Source organism: Seriola aureovittata, chromosome 22 (genome assembly GCF_021018895.1).
Source record: "Seriola aureovittata isolate HTS-2021-v1 ecotype China chromosome 22, ASM2101889v1, whole genome shotgun sequence".
NCBI classification, from domain to species: Eukaryota; Metazoa; Chordata; class Actinopteri; order Carangiformes; family Carangidae; genus Seriola; species Seriola aureovittata.
In genome coordinates, this window is record NC_079385.1 from 7,057,803 (window position 1) to 7,081,085 (window position 23,283).

Sequence of the window (23,283 nt, forward strand, 5' to 3'; positions counted from 1 at the left end):
TGCAGGGAAACAAGACACACACTCATGCACATTCAGCCCCACACACACACACACACACACACACACACACACACACACACATACTGAGGACAGTGTGCAGGTTTACAGCTGTGTCGGCAACCTCGAGGTCAACCAGAATGGCGTTTTTATGGCTGAGCGTACTCGCTGCTCCAAGGCACTGGTTTCCATACTGAAAATGCCAACTCAATGACTGATGCCACACAACACACACTCACATACACATGCTCACGCAGCACTTCATCTATTTTCAAGGCAGGGAGGGAACCCGGGACTTGCTTTTAGAGAGCACTGAGGCATTTTATAGGACAGCACTTAGGCAAGGCCATTGTGCCACACAAGCACACAGTGACCGGAGCTCCCTCACGCCTCCATACACTCCAATGGGTGACAATGGGAAGGGCGGATACATTCTGCCAAGAAGAAGGAGAGAGTGAAAGAAAGGGATAAAAAAAAAAAAAAAAGAGCCGGAGAAGTGGAGGGATCGAGGCAGTCTCGTTCATCCGTCCATCAGTCCAGCCCCCCGCCCCCCTCCCCTTCACTTTGCCTAATCCTTCTACTGCTCTGCTATCTGGGGGGTTATGTCAAGCACACACACACGCACACATGCACACATGCACACACACTATAAACATCAACAATGGCATATACAACCCTTGCAAGTCATCACATGGACCTGCGACTTTTAAGCACACATCCCTAAGGGGAATTTGTGGACTGAAACACACACACACACACACACACACATACACCCATACATATACAGCAGCAGGTTCACAGCCCTAGCGTGGGAGCGGGCAAACGTCTTTATGTGATTTCCACCCTTTGTCGGTAATTAGTTAGTTGTATAAATTAACATGAAGTGCAGCAGGACTCTCACAGCCATTGTTTGTCGCGATCATTCTTCTCGCGCTGGGAAAAAGGAAGGCAAGTGAAATGAAACGGAGGGGGAGGTTGAAAGAAAGAATTGTTTTGTTTTTTCTTCTTCTTCTTTTAATTCACTACAAGCGGGAAAGAAAGTTAAGACGAGCAAGAAAAAGCAAGATTTTGTCCTCCTGTTTACCAATTAAAGGGCTTTAAACACACGGTCAGCATTCGCTAAAGAGAAGTTGACATCACGCTTATGAGTCCATCTCTGCCTTAAACCCCTCGCTAGGGAGATTTGAACTCCGTGTGTTGTGTTTTTTATGCTTAACATTCAGTAGTAAAATTCAAACATTCTCTGCTCAGAATGGTCATAATGTTGAAAAAGAAATGGCATCTTTTGCACAAATAAAACTCACTTTGCAGCTGAGAAAGAGCTCCTGCTTCACGCTGCGTATCTAAGGACACCAGTGCCTTTTTATTTATCATTCTTTATAGTCATCCGAGCATCACTGTGCCAGTTAACTTCACAGCATTTGTAGTAGAGGGGGAAAAAATCATCCTGGACATGGCACTCACAATTCAAATCGAGTCAATTCTTTTTCTTTTTTTTTTTTTTTTTTTTTTTTTTGTTTTTTTTTTTTTCTTTCTTCATCTTTTGTAGCATGAGAAACAGGCAACGTCATGGGGCGAACCTGAGGCCTATTGTGGGGCCGACCATTGTTGGCTCGATGAAAGGCGCATTCAAGTCACTTTTCTTATTGAATTGTTTTGCGTCTGCTTTTCAACGTGGCATTCTCTCTCCAGCCTTGCGCGAGACAATCGTTGGGGATGAAACTCCTTTCGACCATTCTCCCCAGTCCAGATGAGCGATATTAAGGAGATGAATAGTGTGCATGTGTGTGTGTGTCTGTGTCTGTGTGTGTGTGTGTGTGTGTGTGTGTGTGTGTGTGTGTGTGTGTGTGTGTGTGTGTGTGTGTGTGTGTGTGTGTGTGCGTGCGTTTGGGAGAGAAGCAGTGCCCCAGCTTTTGTCCGATACATGAGCATAAAGGGGCTTAGAGAGAAGAGAGAGGGTCCCGTGGTTTTCCTGATGGTGTGTGTGTGTCTGTGTGTGTCATTGGCCTCCCGGCGTGGCATTAAGTTAAGGACAAAGGCTGAGGTTCATGAATCAGACAGGGCTTCCATAGCTTAGCTATTGTGGCCTACTCACTATTTGACTGGCCTACAGTACAGTGTGTGTATGTATGTGTGTATTTCTGAGTGTGTGTTGATACCTAGTGCTGAAGCAGGTAGAGGGGATGTGTATGTGTGTACTTCCTCACACTGGGAATGTATTAGTGCATTTGTTGTGTGTCTCACACGACATATGAACATGTTTTGCTCTCTGTTTATGGAAGTGTAAGTCAGACTGTCCCACATAAAGGCCTCCTGTCACCGACTCCCAAATATTAGACAGGCCCCAGCCTTTTGGCATCCGCACATTCACTTCCATTCAACACCATGTCCCATGACCAAATCAGTGGAATCCATGATTTATCTATTCAGCCTTCTCATAAACTCTCTTCATTTGCACGCCCTGTTGTTTTTCTTCCTTTTCTGTTATTTCCCTTTCTTGGTCTTTTCTCCCATTCCCATGGAGAGACAGAGGAATGTTTTTATGCTGCAAAATGGCTGCGAGATTAATGAGTTTTGCGTAAAAGTGCGGCGACTTTCATTTGTCCCTCAATTACTTTATCAAAAGGATATGAAATGCAGCAGAAAAATCTTCAAACTTTTCACTGGGGCACTTAAGCAACAAAAACACTGAGAAACACTTTGAATTGATGCTTGAAGTTCAACTAGTTTTCAGACATTTTTACTTTTATAAGAGGAATCATCAAGTTAGCCGATAACTTCAATCCCTTCCATTAAGTAATTTACTGACATACCAGCAGTTAGTTTGTGAGTAGGTGGATGTCGCGTTTTGGAATGAAATCCTTGATTTTTCGTCTTGACATTGTGCCATAGTAAAAAATAAAAGTGTATCAAGCTTGGCTGCAAGCTTTCCAGACATTTCTATGAACATGCGCGTTACAGTGTGTGTGCGTGGAAGCACTTTCTAGGTCAACTTTAATGGATGAAAGAGGTGGAAGAAACTCATAAGTTAGCAACTCATGTTTTTTATGTCTTTTTTTCATATTTTTGTGTGGAAGGGTCACAATTAGGGAACAGCTCATCACGCTTTATTTTACAGGTCTAGATAACGAAGATTCTTAGAAAGAACTATGAAATTTGGTTTTTATTATACGGAAAAGGGAAATGAGGGTCTGAGTTACTTGGAATTTATTTAGCTGTATGCAGTTGTTGATTTCCATTTAAACTCAACCAAATCTTTATTTGCCTGTGTTTTGCTTGTGCAGCTGACCTCATGTGCTTCGACTCAAAGACTCTCTATGTTAGTAATTCATTGGAACGAAGTACCTGGAAGGGCTGCCATTGAACAATATTTCTATTTTACCTACAATTTAATCACTACTAATAAGTATTAATATTATTAAATTACATGGTTCTTTCCTGGAAAATATTCGGAAGTTGTTCAAATAAAGCATTCCTGAACAGCCTGTTATACATTCATGAATCAGTACACACAGAGGAACCAGAAACCAACACAGGACATTCAGTGTGTGTAGTATACAGTATATTGTGTTTACACTATATGAATAGACAAGTATGTGTGTGTGTGTGTATAGTATATATATGTATATGTGACAGAGACTTCACCCCCGTTTCCACTTCTTAATCCATGTAGCCTCATGTACAAAGTAGCACAATCTGTTTAGTGCAATTTTACATCTCAGCTCCAACACACATGTGAAAGCATCAGAGCTGTAGTCTCCCATCACCCATGTCAGCCGCATCCAGCACAGGATTTAAGGCCTGACATGGATGTAAAGGGGCTTTAACAGCCTGAGTTGAGGCGTGGGATTGGTGTGTATCATTGCACGGGCTCTGCACGCACTGCAATAAAAATACACGTATACATTGTGTCGCCCCACGCTTGATGACAAACACACAAGCCTGTGTGACCTGACCGAGGAGCCACAGCAACCCATGAGTCATCAGGGATAGCGAATGGCCAGCAATCCACGTAATCCGCTTCCTCTTATATGAAGAGATATGCAGGTGGTGTGTATACTGTTGTGCATTAGCACTTCAGTCATTCACAGAGCAACAAGTCAAGCAGCTAGTGACTCAGTCAGTCTTTCAATATGTCAACCAGTCAACTATAAAGAAGCCAATGCTTCAGAGCATGTGGATACTCAGCCCTCCATTCAGTCAGCCAGAGAGCCAGTCACTCAGCTGGTCCGTCAACCAGTCAGTGTGTCAGTCTTTGAAGCCACAGGGTCTATATTAATTAACCCCTGGCTGGCTGGTCAGAGGGCGGGTCCTGCAGATGAAGTGGTGGTGTCTGTGTTGTCAGCCCCAGGGGTCGCGACCCTGAGCCCTCAGCGCGGCCCAGCCTTATTTGAGCCAGATGTTGGGAGACAAGCATCTCCAGCGCCCCTCTCCACTCCCACCCCCCTGCGCCTGCCACATTCTTTCCCTTCACTGCTGCTTGGCAAACAGAGCAGCCATCGCCAGCCACTCACGTCGGAGCTCTGATGCTCCTCTGGATCGCTGTACTTCTCTGTCTGCCTGCCTGCCACCCCCCCACCCCCCAATCTCTCCTCTCTCCAGCCGTCTCTCCCTCCCTGTGGGATCCCTCCATCCGTCCACTCACCTCTCTCCTCCCATCCCTCTATTTTCACCCCTCCCTCCTCGTTTGGCCCACTGCCCCTTTCCGCCTCACTCAGGGGAAAGAGTGCTGTGTGTGTGTGTTGCCTGGCAGCCTTCCCGCTCTCATCGCCCCCCCCCTCTTTTTTCTCCTACCTCATCCTTCCCTCTTCTCTCTCTTTCCTCCCTATCATCCCTTGCTTTCCATCCTTGCCCCATCCTCACTTCTATCTCTCTTCTCTGCCACCTTCACTCCATTCTTCTCCTCCTACCTCCCTTTGTCCATGTCACTCTCTCCACCTGCTTCTAATCACTCCCCCTCCATCTCTTTCACTCCCTGCCTCCATTCATACTTCGCTCTCCTTCCTCCCTCCTCCCTCCCTCCCTCCCTCGTCTCTTCCTCGCCTGGGCTCAGGAGCAGTGAACAGGTGTTGTCTCCTTTTGATTTGGGTGCGTTCGGATTAATGCTGTCAGCTCAGCTGTTAAAACAACTGCCACCGCCAGATGCCAGTCAGTTTGGGGCTGGGGCTGTCACCTACACACACACACACACACACACGCACGCATGCACACATATTCAAACATCCAAACACACGCACACTCAGATGCAGGCGTGCACACACAGGATAAAATGCACACATACACACAAGCACAAAGCCTCTTGGCTCATTGTGATACCGACAAAGCAAATCAGCTGCTGTACGCCAGTCTTGTCTGTAACCCAGGTGTGTGTTTCTGTAGCCTTTCCAAAACATCACAGTCAGTGGGTATAAAAGCGACATTATGACATGATACTACAGTGATCATTAATACACAGTCAGGAGTTGTTATAGACTCACACAGACAACTAGAGTCCATGATTTACAAAGAAGGGGCGTTATTGTAGGAATCCTTACAAAGAGTTGTGGTGAAATAGTTTAAACAGGCTGGAAAGGTTTCATGAAATATGCTATTGAGATGCAACATGGGAATGTGGGTTTTTTTTGATCTCCTACACATGGAACTGAATGTCTTGGAATCTCTGTTTCTTCAGCTTCGACTTTGACTCTTTTTTTAATGACTCTTGTGTGGCTGAGATTTTTCCAGTTAGAGACGTTTGCAGCACTTGAAGTGGACAGAATCCACTCAGCCATTTTCCCATGATTCAGTCAAACGGTTTTGTCTGTCACTCAGGGTTAGGTATTATAACTCCGCTGCTTGTGAGAACAGATTCATTTACCAAATGCATTTTTCAAAATGAGCTATTTGCAAAACATTGTGGGAATCACTACTCGTGGATCCTGAACCGAAGCACAGAATCTTTGACGTCTGATGAATACATCGACTTTGACATGTTTTAAAACTTGTTGCAAATCAAATATTCAGTATATTTGCTATGGTGTGATCTCAATTCTAACTGTGAAATATGAACTTTTTCCCTCCGCGAGGAACACTGCGAACACTTTAACACTGAACATGTGTGCTGTAGGTCAAAAGGAATACTGAGCTTCTTCATTTACAGCCTTATTTGCCAAAAATCCTTTATTCATACAATAATCAGCTACTTCTGTCATTGAAGTAAAGACCTGAAATACAAAATTCAAACACAAAAGAAATATTACCTGTCATCACCTTGGTTTTTGTTCATAAAATCTTATCAGAGCAGAAAGTAAGACATTTACTTCTGTACTCAGTGAATAAACCCTCAGTCAGGCTTGTTTATATTAGCCTGGCCTATAACTGTGTTTACTGTTAGAGAAACTCTCCATTCCTGAGGCAACACATGATTTCTACCTCTCCACCTTCACCCTCCCTCCCTCCTTCCGTACCCTGCTCACTCTCACTTGTTCCTTTCTTTTCTCCAAAACGTCCATCCTGCCCTGTCTTGTAGTGAGCACACAAACGCATGTACGTTCACACCTGTCAGGAGTTTCTTAGAATGGTGCAACTGTTACCATTAAACTTTCACCTCAAACGTCTATGATCTTAGTGTGTGTGAGTGTGTGTGTGTCTGTATGCGTCACCATTTTTTTTGGCACGGGCTCCCTTCCTACACTCACAGCCGTTTCCCGCCTGACGGTCGCTTAATTTTAGAACGTGGATCCTTGTTGTTGCAGTTTGTGAGTAAAAAGGATGATTAACTATGAATATCAATGATCGGCAGTGTGTGTAAGTGGTGTGTAACGGTGCTATTTAAGGCTCCTTTAGATGTGGGTGGAGCTCGCAAGCTTCCTGACTGCGTGTGTGTCAGATGGTGGGTAGTGGGCTTCAGTGGTGATGCTGGTATCTTGTTCTGTTCTATACGCGTTCGCAAACACCAAGACGGAGGGGGACCCTTCCACTTTCCATTTTTCCTTCTGGCAGATTTTTGATCTATCTTTATCGCTCTCCCTCTTGGTTTCTGTCTCCCTCTCTCTCGTTCTCTCTCTCTCTCTCTCTCTCTCTTTCTCAAATTGAACTCATGTACTCATGTTTGTTTTCCAAGCTTCACACTAGACAGTCTTGTGATGCTGGTTCAAGGAGCCGTCCACACTAAGACACTGGACACTTGTTTGTTAGGTCATGTCGGTTTGTCTGACACACTCTTACACCCAAAAGCAAACACACCCAACACACTCTCCAACATTGAGCCCTCTGTCTGGGTCTCCCTGCCCCCCTGCCCATATCAGTTAACTATGTGAAAACACAGGCCAACGCAGGATCCCCTTGCCCCTTGCTAGCCCACTAACCGAACTGTGTTTTGCCCCAGTTTACTGTAAATCACGCCCTCCTCGTCCATTTTGTTGGTTTGTTTCATTACGCTAACAAGGTTACAGCCAAGGTTATCATCCCCCACTGAAGTCTCCGGTCTCTGCTGAGCCAAACGTTGTTAAGACAATTAGCCCACTCAAAGAGTCATGGGTGTCTTGTCGGGGGAATGGTAAAGGGGGGTGGGGTTCAAAGACTGAAAGGAATGTTCAGGAAGAAAAGAAGTACTGATGCAAGGAACTGTGTCTGGGGGGGTTGAAATAAAAAGATGATATGATGTTCATGAGTAAAGTTGACACAGTTAACTTATTTGGATCAAGATATGAATGATCAGATTAACAAAGGAGTGATTTAATAATAAAAAAAAAAGATAACCAGGATATGTAATAGAAAAGCCAAACCTGATTTGATAAACAACCTTATCATTCATTAGATACTGTATATTATTAAATATTTCCATTGGCATGAGTATTTATCATTTAATCAGTGTTTTGGTAGATATGCCAATCAAATTTAGAGCAGAATTTGAGTGTGCTGACTGCACTTTTTGGGCTGGTTCAAGTACAAGTGGGCACTTTTCCAGTGAGTTAAAGCCTATTGATCTTGAATCTGTATAACTAACCAATAACTGGGCATGCTATCAACATTTTTGAAAGGGATTACTTACTGTAAAAAAAAAAAAAAAAAAAGAAAAAGTAATGGACAGAGTAATGGACATTAGAAAACTCAGAGGAGTTTCTCCAAAGGACATAAGCCGCTGCACATATTAAAAGTCAAATGGTCACACAGGTGCCATAAATGAATAAGAAATTTGTTCATTAAAGAGATAGTAAATCACATGAAGTTGAGGTACTCACAAAAGACAGATTTAAAAAAGGAATGGCCAAGATATCCTGACTTCCGTAGTACCATAAGACTACATTTCCCATAATGCAAATCAACAGTATATTTCATAACGCTGGCTTTCAGTTAAAAGAAAATTCATTTTTAAGCTCAACTCCGCAAAGCTCCTCCAGAGCACAGAAGACAATATAACACTATGTTCACCAGTGGTGTAGTTCCCGTTGTAAGTAACCTGAGCCCGATGTAAAATAGGTGGAGTGCCTGTTTTTATAAAACAGTGTTTCTGCTTTTATCCAATCAAGTGCACTTTCATTCATGTGCATTGTACAAAAAGGTAAATGTGAGAATAACATTTTTATTTCGCTCTCACTGCAGAAGGTTCTTTCACCAACTCTTATTGTCATTTAATTTGTGTAAGTTCCTGCCCTTGTATTTGTTGGCCACAGATGGCAGAGTGATCTAAATGTGACCTAAACCAGCAGCATCAGCCGTTATTGACGAGGCAAATCTCATCAACCAATCAATTTAGTTTTTTCTACGCCTCAAAGAAAGGATGTGATCTTTCCAGGAAAACGGGAGTATGAAAAGATTTACAGAGAGAGACGTCAACATGAGCGAATAATTGGAGCACAGTGGCTCTTTAGGCTCCAACAGGTCAGACACACACACAGACACACACTCTCACACACACTCTCACACACACTCTCACACACATGCTAGTCAGCAGAGCACTCCAGTGCTGTTTGGACTGTTGTTGCCATTGGTCTAATGGTTCTCACATGTCTGTCGCCCTATCTTTGAGCAGCACACAGGACAATGTGGGCTATTCTTAAGACCTTACAATGCGCTCTGTCTCAAGCCGATCGACGCACAGATGGAACAAACATTCACACATAGATAAGAAAGACAAAAAAGAGACAGAGACGGATCTCAAGATTCAAACAGACACATAAACAGAGGGAGAAGTGTGCGCGCGTGCGTGTGTGCGCGTCTGTTTGCGCTTGTCAGCAGCGTCCGCGTTAACTGCAATAGGCGGGTCCCGCCTCCGCCGTCCGGCAGAGCAGAGCCACTCTAAAGCCAAGCCAACTGTCAATCAAACAGCCAACACAGGGCCAAAACTATGATAGCATCAGAAATAACAGTCTTTACCCATCAGTGTCACATGCACAAAACACACACGCACGCACAAACACACAAGCGCAGGGGAAGTTAAAGTCACAGCTCAGCCCTGTTTGAAAAGGCTTCCAACATGCAAAGCAGCATTAGTGTGGCAGGAGTGTCTTGCTGTTCTGTCTGTCTCTCTGTCATTGCTTTGACAGGCAGACCAAAAATGTCACGACTCACAAGAGAAAACGCAGCACTGTGTGTGTGTGTGTGTGTGTGGTGTGTGTGTGTGTGTGTTTGTGTGTGTGTGTGTGTGTGTGTGTGTGTGTGTGTGTGTGTGTGTGTGTGTGTGTGCTCTCCGTCTGTCTCTCGCGTAGTTAATGCGTGGGTCCGTTCTCCTCCTCATACACGGCAGGCCCGATACACAATGTCTTCTTTTGTTGTCACGTTAAAGTGATGCAATAAAGCTGCGCAGTGACAAGGACGGCCCGGGGGCTGATGCAGTGACAGAGACATTGAGTGCGTGCGTGTGCACGTGTGTGTGCGTGCGTGTGTGTGGAGTGGAGACAAGAGCACTGAAGAGGGGTTATTGCCACGAGACAGATTGCAAGTGTCATTTTCCATTACAGCAGCGTGAGCCACTGTGTACGACGCACGCACACACACACGCACACACACACACACACACACACACACACACACGCACACACACACACAAACACAGATACACACTGATACACATGCCTTGGCCTACTTTAACAGGATGCTTTTGACAGGGAGAGATGTGCGTGCATTAAGAGAGTGCCGGCCTTGACTATTTAACCCTCTCCTCACCCTGACACCAGGTTGAGAAAGCAGGATTTGCAAACACACACCTTTTCTTTTTTTGTGATATTTTTTTTGGCTTCTCTGATTGGTTGATTCACCGGCCATTGATATAAATCAGATTTTTCCATGAAACTAAGGATTCCAAAAAACTGTAAATTGCATTTCGACCAGCAAGTAATTGTCGCTGAAACCTAATTTTCGTGATTTTCATGGTTAAGTTGAAAGATTACACTATGGTCGTCCATTGGCTGAGGAAACTGTGTGACCTCTTGAGCTTATGAAACAGCCTCAAAACATATTCGCTCATTTCAAAAATGGACTCAGCGAAAAAAGTTTAAAGTAAAAAGGTCACCTGACGGCAGCGCCAGGATACAATACACTTGTCAGAGCAGCTTTTCAAAGGCTCCTCAGTGAATACATTGAGTTTTAAATACAGCATGAGCCATTGTTGAATGTGAACCTCTATTATCTATTCAAAAGTCTCTCATGAGGCTCTGTTTGTTAACCAGGCAATTAGCGCGCAGTATTTGGTGGTTATCAGCACCACAGTTGACACTTGGTCTCTTCAGCTTGTAAAGTATGAGGCAGTAAAATGAAAATGGGATCTGTGTTCGGTCCCATAGCTTGTCCCTAATAAGGTGCAGTGGCAGCGGCTATCAGGGGCCGAGCTGAATTAGTCCACAGCGGATTCAAATGTCTAGATGCTATCAAACACCATTTAATGATAATGGAGGTCACAGAAGCAATTGGGAAAATGGTGTGTGTGTGTATGTGTGTGTGTTTGTGTGTGTGTGTGTGAAAGGAACGTTTTTCTGTGTCCCGCAAAAACACAGCATTAAGATAGCATCGCTAATTTCTTCAGCTCGGCACAAAAACAACATGCAGAGGAGGGGAGAGAGGGAAAAAAAAAAAAACACAAAAAAACAACACACGAGCGAAATGAAACAACAAGGAAAGTTTTTCTGCGACTTTCTCGAATGTCGCTCCAGATTTTGCCCTTCATCGTTCTTTCACAATGTCGCGCCCTCTCCGCTGCTATTTCTGACTGCCAGTGTGTGGATCTGGCTCGCTGAGATTTCATGCCAGTGTAAAAATTGGCTGAGGGTTTGGTTCAAATCAAATTGGACATAAGCACCCACAACACCATCTGTTAGGGAAAGGCAGTGGAGTGAAGGGCAGAACTCTGTATTCAGATAAATGGATTTTCAATTTATTAAATTGTTGACTGACACCCTTGTAAATTTTCGCTTTATGTGCCGTGGCCTATTCTTAGAACGTCACATTTAATGGAAACATGCTGCTATACATCCATACAATCCCTAATACTAGAATGAAAAAAAAGATCCCACTACATCTGTTGTTTTGTGAGTCAAATTCTTTCTTTTCATAATTTTGCAGCACAGTTGCCGCACATTTATATGAGAAGAAAAAAAAAACCCTCATTTGTCCTTTTTTCAAGCTTTTTTCTAAAACTATCTGGCTTTAAATAGACAAAAATAAAGCCCTCTCCCTGGTTAGTCTTTAGGTGTTTTGGCAAGAGATATTGTGTGTGTGCGTTTGCAGTTTTCTGTTAACAGCTGTGTCGCCCTGAAATGTGTTTAGAGACACGTCTGTGATTGTCACAGTACTTTAGGGGAGGACCATATGTCCCTTGTCGCTTCACCCAAAAACTTAACTTACTTTGCAAGGTGAATAAAAGTCCAATAACTCTCAGAAGTTGATGTCATGTCGCTCAGTGAGTGAGTGTGTGCCAAATACTTTCAGCCTGTGTGCGTATATGAGTTAGTGTGTGTGTGTGTGTGTGTGTGTGTGTGTGTGTGTGTGTGTGTGTGTGTGTGTGTGTGTGTGTGTGTGTGTGCTGGTGTCCCCCTAGCCTGCCTAGTGGTCTGGGTGTTTATTAATAACTAAACTTGGAGCAGCTTCTGAATGACAAGTCACTGTGGACGATGAGACCGACCAGGGACCGACTCTGTTTCTTTCTGTCTCTTTCTTGCTGCGATCCTCTGCTTCGGCGGGAGACAGGGAGCACTGGGAGGGGGCTAGAAAGTAAGGAGGAGCAGTGTTTACACAGAGGCCCAGCCACCGCGGCAACTGTTGCCAAGCGCTGTTCTCCCCAACAACAAGCCAGTAATTGGTACTGTTAGCGGCTAACCTTGCGGAGGTGGTGGTGCGAGGTGGGCTTGGACAAAAAGCTTTTTGATACATCTCCCTCTTTATCTCTATCTCCTCTCTCAAGCCACCGTATAGTGCCCCAGTGTTGTTTTTTTGGTTTTTTTTTTCCTTTTTGACAAGAGACTGCCCGTAATCTTGGCACGGCCCTGCCTCGCTTTGGAACGATTGGACCGTCTTTAGAAGGAATCGATGAAAATGTGTCCAGACACATGGCCCAGCTCAACCAGACATGAATTGATCATCAAAATATCAACATCATCATTTCGTAATGGAGTATGTTGGCTCCGTCAGTGTGGAGGGAATAGCCAGACTGAAAAGCGAAAGCTGCAGTATCAAGAGGGTGTAAATAAGTGAGGAGTTGTATTCCAAATTCTGCTTTTATGAAGTTTCTTTGAACATCTCCATAATGTAGAAGATCCAGTCCGTTGAAGTTGTAACATTTTACCACTGAAAGACTTCAGTTACCTCATATTATTTAAACAGTAATGCTACTTTTTTCTAAATGAAACCACTTATTAGTTTCAAACTACACTAGTATTCTTCAGAACGGTGACTGTTGCTGAGTTAGGTTTTAAGACAGGGATTTTGTGCAGCATAGTTTAGTGCAGCTTGGGGCTATCTTGATCAAACCATTTCTCTCTATGTGCTGGTGTGTTTGCCTCTCGCAGCTTTGTTCCCAGCATCACACTGGCACCAGTTTTTCTTTTTCTTGCAGTGTATAACCCAGAGTAAGAGGTAAAGGTCGGGTTAGGGCACTTATGAGATCCAGAATAACAAGATTTTATTTGATTTGTTTGATCAAGATATTCATTTATTAATTTTACTATGAAACGATTGTGATTAAGGCTGTAAATCAGAAGAACAATGAGTGAGAAGTTGTGCTTGTCTGATTTTTGCTTTAATTAACTTAAGATAACCTGGTTAAGGTGTCTACATGACAGTTGCTGTGATTTATCTTAATCTTGTTATAAGCTAATCTTTAGGTCACATGTAAACATACTCTTTCTGTCTCTGTCATGGCCGCCAGCTAAAGTCACCGCACATCTCTGCTCCTCGCTCTCTCTGTTACTCCTTCCCTCCATCTCAATACTTCAGTGTTCAGGGTGGCAGTCTTAGACAAACTCCACCAGTGCTTGTATAATTGCTTATTCAATGCTGACCCCTGCTCAGTTTGGGGGGTGGGGTGGAGGAGGAGAAAGGAGAAGGAAGGGGGGAGTAGCTGGAGCCTCCCCATGACTGCCAAGGCCCAAGTCAATGTGGAGTCTGTTTTTCGGGATATAAGGGCCGGCCACGGGTCCCAAGCCAGGGCCCTTTCCTGTGGGCCCACCTCCTCCTCCTCCTCCTCATCCTCATCTTCACTCTCCTCCTTCATCCTCCACCCTCCTCTGAGCCCGGCTGGGCCTGGCGCTGGCACAGAGGCCCCTTTGTTGTGTACCCGAGAGCCCGGGCTCTCTCTCTCTCTCTCACTCCCTCTCTCTCTCTTTTCCTCTGCTCTCTTTCTTTCTCTCTCTCTCTCTTTCCACACGCCCCCCCCCACCTCCCTCTCCTTCTCCTCGCCATCCCTCCCTCCCTTTTCCTCTAAAGGTCTACAGGCTTCACAAATATGAGATAATAGGAAAAATAGAGCTGGCTGCTTGTGGTGACTCAGGGCAAAACGTCTGAGTGAAAAATAGAAAGTGAGTGAGAGAGAGGGAGAGAGAGAGGGAGAGAGAGAGAGATGGTATTGTTTGTGAGGTTGGTCGGAGCGAGCTGAACTGAGGTTGAGTCTCCTCCCATCTCTCTTTCTTTCTCTCTTTCCTTCTCTCTCCAGCAGCTTCTGAACCAAAAGCTCACTGTGGATCCAAAAGCCGGATGGGGGCTCGCTCTAACACACATACACACACATGCACACACACACACACACACACACACACACACACACACACACACACACACACACACACTGCTTCACTCTCTGTCTCTCTCCCTCTCTCGGCAGGTGGACGGGGTTGTTTTGGCTCGGCTGCAGGGCAGCAGCTTGACTCCGTTTGAGCCAATGAGCCAAAATAATAGCCGACAATTCCAGAGTTATTGTCAGCGTTTTCCCCCCTCTGCTTTTCCCAGAATCCCTCTCAGCCGTGCACGATCGGAATCGGAACATCACCCTTAGACGAATTAATGTGCTTTCGCATGAATGTGCGACAGCAGGATTCACAGTCATATGTACGGCACTGTCAAAACAAGAAAGGATGGTTTTTAAAACATCTTAAACCTCTCTGACCTGTCCAGGACCAAAGTTCCCAAAGATGCCAGATGCATAAAAAATGACGCATGAGACATTTCGAGCGCTGGGTTTTGATATTTTACTGTAAACATTATATAGCTTTAATATGGATCTAGAACAAGCTGATATAGCATATGTGATGTGTACAGACAGTATGAAATGATTCTAACCATAAAGCAACTGAAGGGGAAAAGAAAAGAAAGGATGAAAATGTATTTCAAAGGGGTTAACATGAGAAAACACATATTTTCCCACCTTCAGCGCCCTGTGCAGCTCAACACTGACACTTCCTTTCTCTCCCTCTTCTATTAATTTCCCTCACCCCTTCATTCTTGTCAAGGGGGAGGCCAGTATCCTCCCTCGCTCTTGGCTCCCAACACCCCACCCTGCAAAAATGCGGCCCACACCCCTGCGTGGGCACCAAACTCCACCCGCTTACCTCACAGAACTCTAACAAACACACACGGAGACACACACACACAAACACTCAGCATCCCATACGTCACAAGAACAGGGAGTAGCTTCTCTGATTCTCATGGAAAGTGTTGTGCTGTCCTCCTTTATTACATGATTTTTGGCCTTAATTAGCAGTAATAGATGCTTGCTATGTTTCCATCCAGCTGTCAAGTGAATTTTATGAAACCTCTTGAAATATTACAGAACATGAAATGTGAATCCGGTGCTGAGGTGAAGCAAATAAATCCTTGAATGTGAGAGAAGTGGAAAGCGAATTGTTTTGCAGCAGACATTGTTATTGTTGTGCAGTGTCAGGTAATGGCAGCCGTATTTCATATTCTTATAGAAAGATGAAAACAGGGAAATGCACTTGGAAGTCGGGTATATTCTAATGCACCAAACTAATGCCCAAACAACCATGATGAGAAGCTAATGCATGGGAGAGACTTTTGGTTTTTTTTTCTGTCTCAGGATGTCCAACACACACCTTTTAACTGATTCACAAGTTTGTGAGTGTGTATGCATGTGTTGATGTGTGTTTGTAGTTTGTCACAGGTGACAGTGGGGGTTCATTTCTCATAGTGTTCACCCCATCAATCAACATCTCTACAGCTACAGCTTCTCTTCTCTTCTCTTCTCCTTCTTCTTCTCCTTCTCCTTTTCCCTCTCCCTCTCCCTCTCCACCCCTCCTCCCCATTTCCTCCCATTTTGCCATCCGCCGCACAATGAAAGAGCCTCTTGGCTTTTATTAATAGTTAAAGTGGCCCCGGCCTGTCACTGGGGACAATGGCTGCAGCCCTGTTAATAAATAAAAATAATAACTAGGAGATGGAGACAGAGAGGGAGTGCAATGGAAAGAGAACAGGCGACACTGCCATTTGTTGTTCCCTCTCACTTGTCAAAGCTCTTTGGCTTAAAAGCCTCTGTCATTGTTGAGGGAGAGGGGGCTGGAGGGAAAGATGAGAGTGAGAGACAGAGAGAAAGAGGGGGAGAGAAGGAGTGCCAGGGGCTAATAGCACCTGTTGGGGTGATGGTGAGACAGCTGTCATGGTGGGGGAAAAAAACACAGGCACACACTCTTCTTCTACTCTTTCTACGTGTGTCTTTCCCTCCTCCCTGTTTTTGCAACAGATTCTCCGTCTGTCTGAGCTCTGCTCCTCCTCCTCCTACCTTCATCCCACCGCTAACCTATTCCCTGAAGGCTAGAAAGCACTAGGTCACGTCACGGAACGCGGCGCTGAAACTCGGTTGCTGACTAACTGGGTGAGTGGCAGCGTCGAAAACGCAAGGACAGACCAGTCAAGAGTCCAAGGACGGTGGGAAGAGAAATAGAAGAAGTGAGAGATGGACTGGCTGGAAGTTCAGTATTGATCTTTGTCTTTGTGTGTTTGCGAATGTGTGCGCGTTGTAATCAGCGGAGCGTGAATGCTCCAGTCTTAAAGCCAGAGGAAAAGGACCTGATTCAGGCCTCTGGGGAGGCTGTAGGCACATACGCAAACACACATACAAACTGAGGAACAGTATGTAGGACATGCTGCAGCGCTTTGTGTGTGTGTGTCTGAGCAATGCTTGTGCGGCTCGACTCTCTCGCATGCCTCCTTGTTTGTGCGTGATCATGTGTCGTTTTAAATCCTGAAAAATCTCCAGGTACTTTCTCCTCCTCGTCTCTCCACATTCACTCCATCACAGACGGGGGGAGAAAAATAGAGAGATGAGGAGAAAAGAAAGAAGTTGTGCTTTTTGTGTGTGGATGATGGGTAAAAGTACTTTAATTTGTTGTTGAGTGTGTCTCACTTAGTGCAGAAAAAGCACTAAGCTGTTCAACACACCGGACATCTCTCTCTCTGTGGAGAGCATTAGTGTTTGTGTCACAGCGTGTGTGTGTGTGTGTGTGTGTGTGTGTTTGTGCAAGCAAGATGTCTCATATCAGTGAGATTAAGACTTTAAAAAAAAAAAAATCAGTCATGTCATTATAGAAAAAAAATAATCCAGGGACAAACAAACTTCTCGTCTGCCATCAGCATTTGCCACTGTGTACATAGTATGGCTGTGTATGCAGCTACATATATGAGTGCATTCAACTGTGTGTGTTGTGCATGCATCTGTGTGTTTTGTGGGTGTTTGTGCATTCATGTGTGTGTGTGTTTGCGTTGGCTGATAGGGTTAATCACCCCACTCCAAGTGTAAAACCTCTTTCCTTAGCAAGGCCTCACATCCCAAGTGCAGATGGCTCCCAGTAAATAGAATACTCTCTCTCTCCCCCTCTTTCTCTCTCTCTCTCTCTCTTTCTCACCCTCTTGCCTCACACTTTCAGTCGTCTTTTTTCTCATCATTTCTCCTGTTTCCCTTTGTTCATGTCAATAACAGTCAACAGGGTAACCGGGTTGATGGCGGCATTTATGTGAACGTGTGTGTGTGTGTGTTTGCGATTAGTGCATATATGTGCTCTCGTCTCCATGTGTGTGCTCTCTTGTGTTGCATTTCCATTTCCCACATTGTGTGTGTGTGTGTGTGTGTGTGTGTGTGTGTGTTTGTGTGTGCACAAACATCCATGTGCGAGTGTGACCATAGTTAGGATTGTAATTAGTGATTCTGCGGGTTTGTGTGCACATGTGTGTGTTTGTGCAGGGGTTTGTGTGTACAAGTGTCTGTGGAGTGTGTGTTGAAAACAAAGCGCTAGCTGATAATGTGTCCATTGTGGCGGGTGCATTAAGGCCCTCTTTGTCTCAGGGCCCACAGGGCTAATGATTCTCTAGCAGCAGGTGAGAGGGAAAAAGCCTCTCTCTCTTTTTCTCTTTTCCTCTTTTCCTCTCTCCTCCACTTGTCTCTCTCTTTATCTTGCGTTGCCTCTCTCGCTCGTTCCCTTTTGCTCACTTGTTTTTGTTCTTCAGATTTCCTCTCTTTCGATTATCAGCTTCTCTCTTTCCACCTTTCTCTCCCTCTCTCTCCCTCTCTCTCCTGCTGATGCGGCCATTAGGCTGAGCTGCCGCTGCCTTTATTACAGCAAATGGACTTTAAATGAGCTTTATTGTCATGTTGGCCAGCCAACTGAATCCCTCTCTCTCTCTCCTCTGCCCCCCCCAACCCCTCCTCCCCTAAACAGAGGCCCCCAGCATTGAGAGGCTGTTGTCGAAGGACTGGAAGGATAAACTTTTGGCCATGGGCTCAGGGCACATTGGAGAAATTAAAGGTACAGTACAACTAAATAGCAACAAAACTAAATTTAATTGAGTTCTTAAATTAACTTTTTGAACTTGATCGATAAAAATAAATCAAAAATGTCCACAAATCTATTTGGAAATCTCATTTGAACTCCGCAATATTTTAAAATTAAGATTTTTTCTTCAGTATCAAAAGTAATTCAGATGGTTGTTGTCTGTATCCATGGTTACAGTCCAAACAAACTGCAAGTAGCTGATTTAGCATGACTTTTTGTTTGTGGTGCCAGAATGTTAAAAAATAAGTTGGGAAAAAAACATGGTTCGAGCAAAGCCCATCGCTAATTTACTGATTCCACGGCAACATTATACTTCCTGTTTACATCAGAAACCCTGTTGGAACCAATAGGTGTGGCAAAAATCCATGAACATTTGCTTTTTAAACACTTTATTGTAAGTATGTTTTTTAATATTATTAAGTCTCAGAGTGGGTGATAATATTTCTACAGCATTGAAACTCTCTTTGTTTCATGTATATACACATATTAGCTGAATGTCGACAACTACTTGACGTACTGGGAAACACTGAAGGAATTTTTTTTTATATATATAAGATTTCCTAATCTGATTAAAAACTGGTTAAACTGAAATAAACAGAAAGAGACTCAGTTCAGCTGAACTGAAATCAAATGAACTGAGCTGCCCTGAACTGAACCAAGCTGGCGGCTGTGTCTGGTGTGTTTGACGAACAAGTCAAAAAGTCAGCTCTGTGTTAATTTTATCCACACCAGTCCTTCCTAACATCCGACAGTGCGACAGACAGACCAGGACAGGGCACAGGAAGTGAAACAAGAAGGCAACAAGGGAGCTGCGCTGTAAATAAGCAGGAGCGAGGATCAGCCAGAGCGAAAGAGAAAGCGAGGGGGAAAAGATGTGAGAGAAGCAGAGAGAGAGGTGGAAGAGACTGGCTATTATTCCGTATAACTCCAGGGCAAAGCTGTCGTTCTCCACCAGTAATTGAGCTTCATTAGGAAGCAAAGCAATATGTAATCAAAGAGCCTTGTGGAGCAGCGTGGCCATCGAGAGGGGGGCTCCATTGATCAAACCCCCTTTTCCCAGCTCCCCGCCGCGCTGACATTTCTGTGTAGGGGCGTCCCGCTTGGCGCACCACACACCAACAGCTGGGGAGCAATATCAGGCGTATGTATGAGAGCATGTGTGTGTGTGTGCGTGCGTGCGTGTGTGTGTGTGTGTGTGTGTGTGTGCGCACAGTGCAAGCGCATGTATGTCACTTGCCTGTGTGTGTGTCTTAAACAGTTCTTACATAATAACTGTGTGTTTGTGAGTTTGAACATGTACATGTGCCAAGTGTTCATACACAGGTTTCCATTAATATTGTGTGTATGTGTGTGTCTGTGTGTCTGTGTGTGTGTGTGTGTGTGTGTGTGTGTGTGTGTGTGTGTGTGCGTGCGTGCGTGCGTGTGTGTGTGTGTGGTGTGTGTATGTGTGCGTGTGTGTGAGTGTGCGTGTGTGTGTGTGTGTATGCGCGCACGCACTGTTCTCATTTGTCAGCATATCCCTTGACTTTTTTCCCCCATCGAATTCCATTGAAGAGCTTTTGTGGGGAACAAAGTGATTTTGAGCCACCGCCTCCTGCTCTGTCGGCCTTATTGGGAAGCAACATTGGTCCCATGTGGTTCACATAGAAAAACACAAACACACACAAACACACATAAATACATTTACACCCACAAAAGTGACAGTAAAGATTCACCTCTTAAGCACTTTTTTTCACCTTTAAATCGCCCCCTTTACACACTGTACAGCACTTTCACATATACAGTATAGGTGCTGTATAGCAGCTCGTTTCAGCACTTAATTAAAGCTGTGTGATGTTTACACCATGGCTCATACTTAAACTGAAGACCTGAGACTTTTTACGGTTGTACCTATCCATCAAATAGAAATTTTCTGGATGTCTTTTGCATCTTTTTGTTCACATATCCTCCAAATTATGCAGCCATGTCTGGTAACTTTTGAAACATTTGAAATCTCTGCTATAATTTCAAATGAAACTTGGGCTTGAGTAAAGCTTGGCTGCACAAACATGTACACACCACTGTATCTGGCGTGTGTACACATACACAGTCTGCTGCGTCCCACTGAGCAGTCTGTTAGGAGGAGGTGCGGGGTTAACTGCATTGCTCAATGGCACAGTGTCAGTAGGTGAGAGAGCAAAAATAAAGTGTGTGAGTGTGAGTAGTATTTATCATCTAAAGTTACGCATGTGGAGCCAGTAATGACTCTAATTTGACTCAGCAGCATTACAATAAATAGAAATTGTAGAAAAACCCACTGCAAACTTTGTGCTTTACTGGAAGTGAATCTGATTCACACTGGTTCCTTTCCAATTTTCCTGTTTACATTACATGAAAACAGATCATTTATTTTTAAATAAACAGATAATACCAATTCAATACTCTGCCATAACCTACTAACTACTTCAATATATCCCAATTTAGGGACCTACGTTTTATTATTTTATTTAAAGCATTATTTTTTCAATTTTTTACTCTATTGATGAGCGGAGAGACGTGGTATATAACAGTGTTGTAGCCAGACAAAAACTCCTTGTAATGTTAACAAATAACACTGCCAAAGATGCTCTGTAAAATCATCAAGACAAAAAGCAATAAACAGCAAAAGTAAGACCCTGTCTGCAGGCTACAAATCATGTAGCCAATCCTGTAGTCAAACAAATCATGTAAGCTTGAATTACTGGGAAAATCAGATTACTGCAAACCATGTAGTATGTGCTTTAATCAAACCTTAATTTTATTACCTTAATATTAACTCAATTCAATTATTTACAGTAATTAGGTTATCGTGTTCATGTAAATATACTTCTCAGTGTACTAATTATACTTCCAGACTGTTTTTTTCCCTCTCTACATCCTTGTACCTTTTCTCGCCTGTTTTGCCTACTTCTCCGGCCTCCTCTTCTCTTATCTTTCCTTCACCTTCCTCTCTCCCCCACCTCTCATGACTGTGTCTTATCCTTTTTTTTCTTTTTTTTTACTCCTCTCCCTCCTTCCTTTCCACCTCTGCCATCTCATCCCCACTCCTCCCTCCCTACTGGGGGGGGGGGTTATCAATCCAGCTGAGGTCATTAATTAGCACCGCGAACACGGTGACAAGTATTACATTGTTACAAATTGGTTAATTACACTGTGCATGAGTTGGTGTGTGTGTGTGTGTGTGTGTGCATGAGAGAAAAAAAAAGGGGGGGGGGCGGTGTTGGTTCGGCGGGTTTGTAGGTAAGCACAGGCCGTAGCAATCTGCCTAAGGAGGAATGTGTGTAAAGCGATGGAGGAAACCAGTTATCGATCCGCCTGCCTGCCTCGCAGCGGCTGAGGAAACAGGCCGACACGAGCTGATTTATGGGGTGATGGCAGAAAAACCTGAGAGTCCGAATGAGATGAGACAGGTCAGCTCAGTTAGGAAGTCTCGTCTCAGTTAGGAAGACTTCCTTCTTCTTCTCCTTCTTCTTCTTCTTCTTCTTCTTCTTCTTCTTCTGCTGCAAATACCGCAGTTTAGTGATAAAAGATCCACAGCTGCGAGAGGGGATTGAGAACAGCTTGTAGAAGAAGAATAGACTGCTTGTCTTCTTTTTTTCACACCTTACTCTTCAGGCTGCCGGTTGAAAGAATGTCCCTCCACATCAACACACACATACGCACTGTTTTGCACAGAAGTACCCAATTTTACTGTGTTTGCATTTGTGCATGTGCATGAGTGTGTGTGCGTGTGTGTGTGTGTGTGTGTGTGTGTGTGTGTGTGTGTGTGTGTGTGTGTGTGTGTGTGTGTGTGTGAAGGGGGGTTAACCCCAACAAGAACGCCCCGACAAGAAAAGACTCCTTTGATCCATCGTTTCACCTTTGCAACCCCCCTTATCCTTTTTTTTCCCTCCCTCTTGCCCCCTTCCTCCCCACCCTTCACCCCCCATTTGAACAGGCTAACGTTTTTAACACAAGGCTCTTTCTTGTCTTGGTCAGCTTTGGCTACACACACACTCACACACACACACACACACACACACACACACACACACACACACTCACTCACTCTTTCTGGCTCTACAAAGGTGGGTCTGTGAGTTAGGACAGCGGCGTGTTTATTTTTCCAGCGGCCAGTGCTCCCGACAGTTGCCTTTATTGTTCATTGTTGGCGGATGGATGGAGTGCGGGGGGGAAGTGAGGGAGGGGGGGGGTGTCGGTGGGCAGCGGAGGCGGGCTGGGTGGAGGGGTGAGGCGGCGGCTACCAACAGGGAGGACAAATGGATGGCTCTCACCTTCTCGAGCGGTCAAAGGGCAGGTCAGCAGCCGTAGCTCGTCACCTTCACTCCCTCCATCCCCTGCTCTGACTCCCCCCTTTACATCCCCCGTTGTGTCTCTCTTTCTTTTCCTCCCTGCTGCCCTCTCTTTCTCCCTCCTTCTCTCCTTCCCTCTTCCTCATCTGGTTTGACTGGCCCAGGAATGTGGCCCTGTTAAAGGTAGCAGCCGAAGAACAATGGGGGATTGTGCTACTCCACACGTGCACGCACACACACACAACAAAGGCATGTAGGCAAACATCGGTACATATGACCAGACATGAGCGCACACACTCTGTGCTGATTGTGCCTCGGTGTGCCTCTCTCTAACTACATCCTGTTGAATGATTTAGGCCTTGTGTGGAAGTGTGTTTGTGTATGTGTAATTGTGTGTGTGTGTGTGTGTGTGTGTGTGTGTGTGTGTGTGTGTGCGCGTGCGCGTGCGTGTGTGTAATGGAGCTGGTATGTCAGGATCTAAGGAGTCAAAGGTCAGGCCATGCTAAATGTGAGCAGGAGGTTGGCTGACTGCAGGATAAACACAGACCAGACACACTCTCCTTCTTTTTCTTGCTCTCTTTTTTCCTCTCTCATTCACACTCTCACACACACACACACGCGCACACACTCACACACACACACACACACACACACACACACACACACACACACACATACACACTATCACACATTCACACAAAAATACAGCTTCATAGCAACAGACTCAT

At 44.6% G+C, this 23,283-nt stretch overlaps 1 protein-coding gene across 15 annotated transcripts in view; it reads left to right on the forward strand.

Annotated features, from left to right (window-relative positions):
• Positions 1-23,283, forward strand: part of sox5 (SRY-box transcription factor 5) — a 235,884-nt gene that overhangs the window by 165,678 nt on the left and 46,923 nt on the right. For 13 of the 15 annotated variants that reach the window (XM_056367186.1, XM_056367189.1, XM_056367187.1 and 10 more), the window contains one exon: positions 18,132-18,218. The exons of the other annotated variants lie outside the window; for them this stretch is intronic. In XM_056367186.1, coding sequence (XP_056223161.1) covers positions 18,132-18,218 — 87 coding nt within the window. The remainder of the gene's footprint in view (positions 1-18,131; positions 18,219-23,283) is intronic. 15 annotated transcript variants of the gene reach the window in all.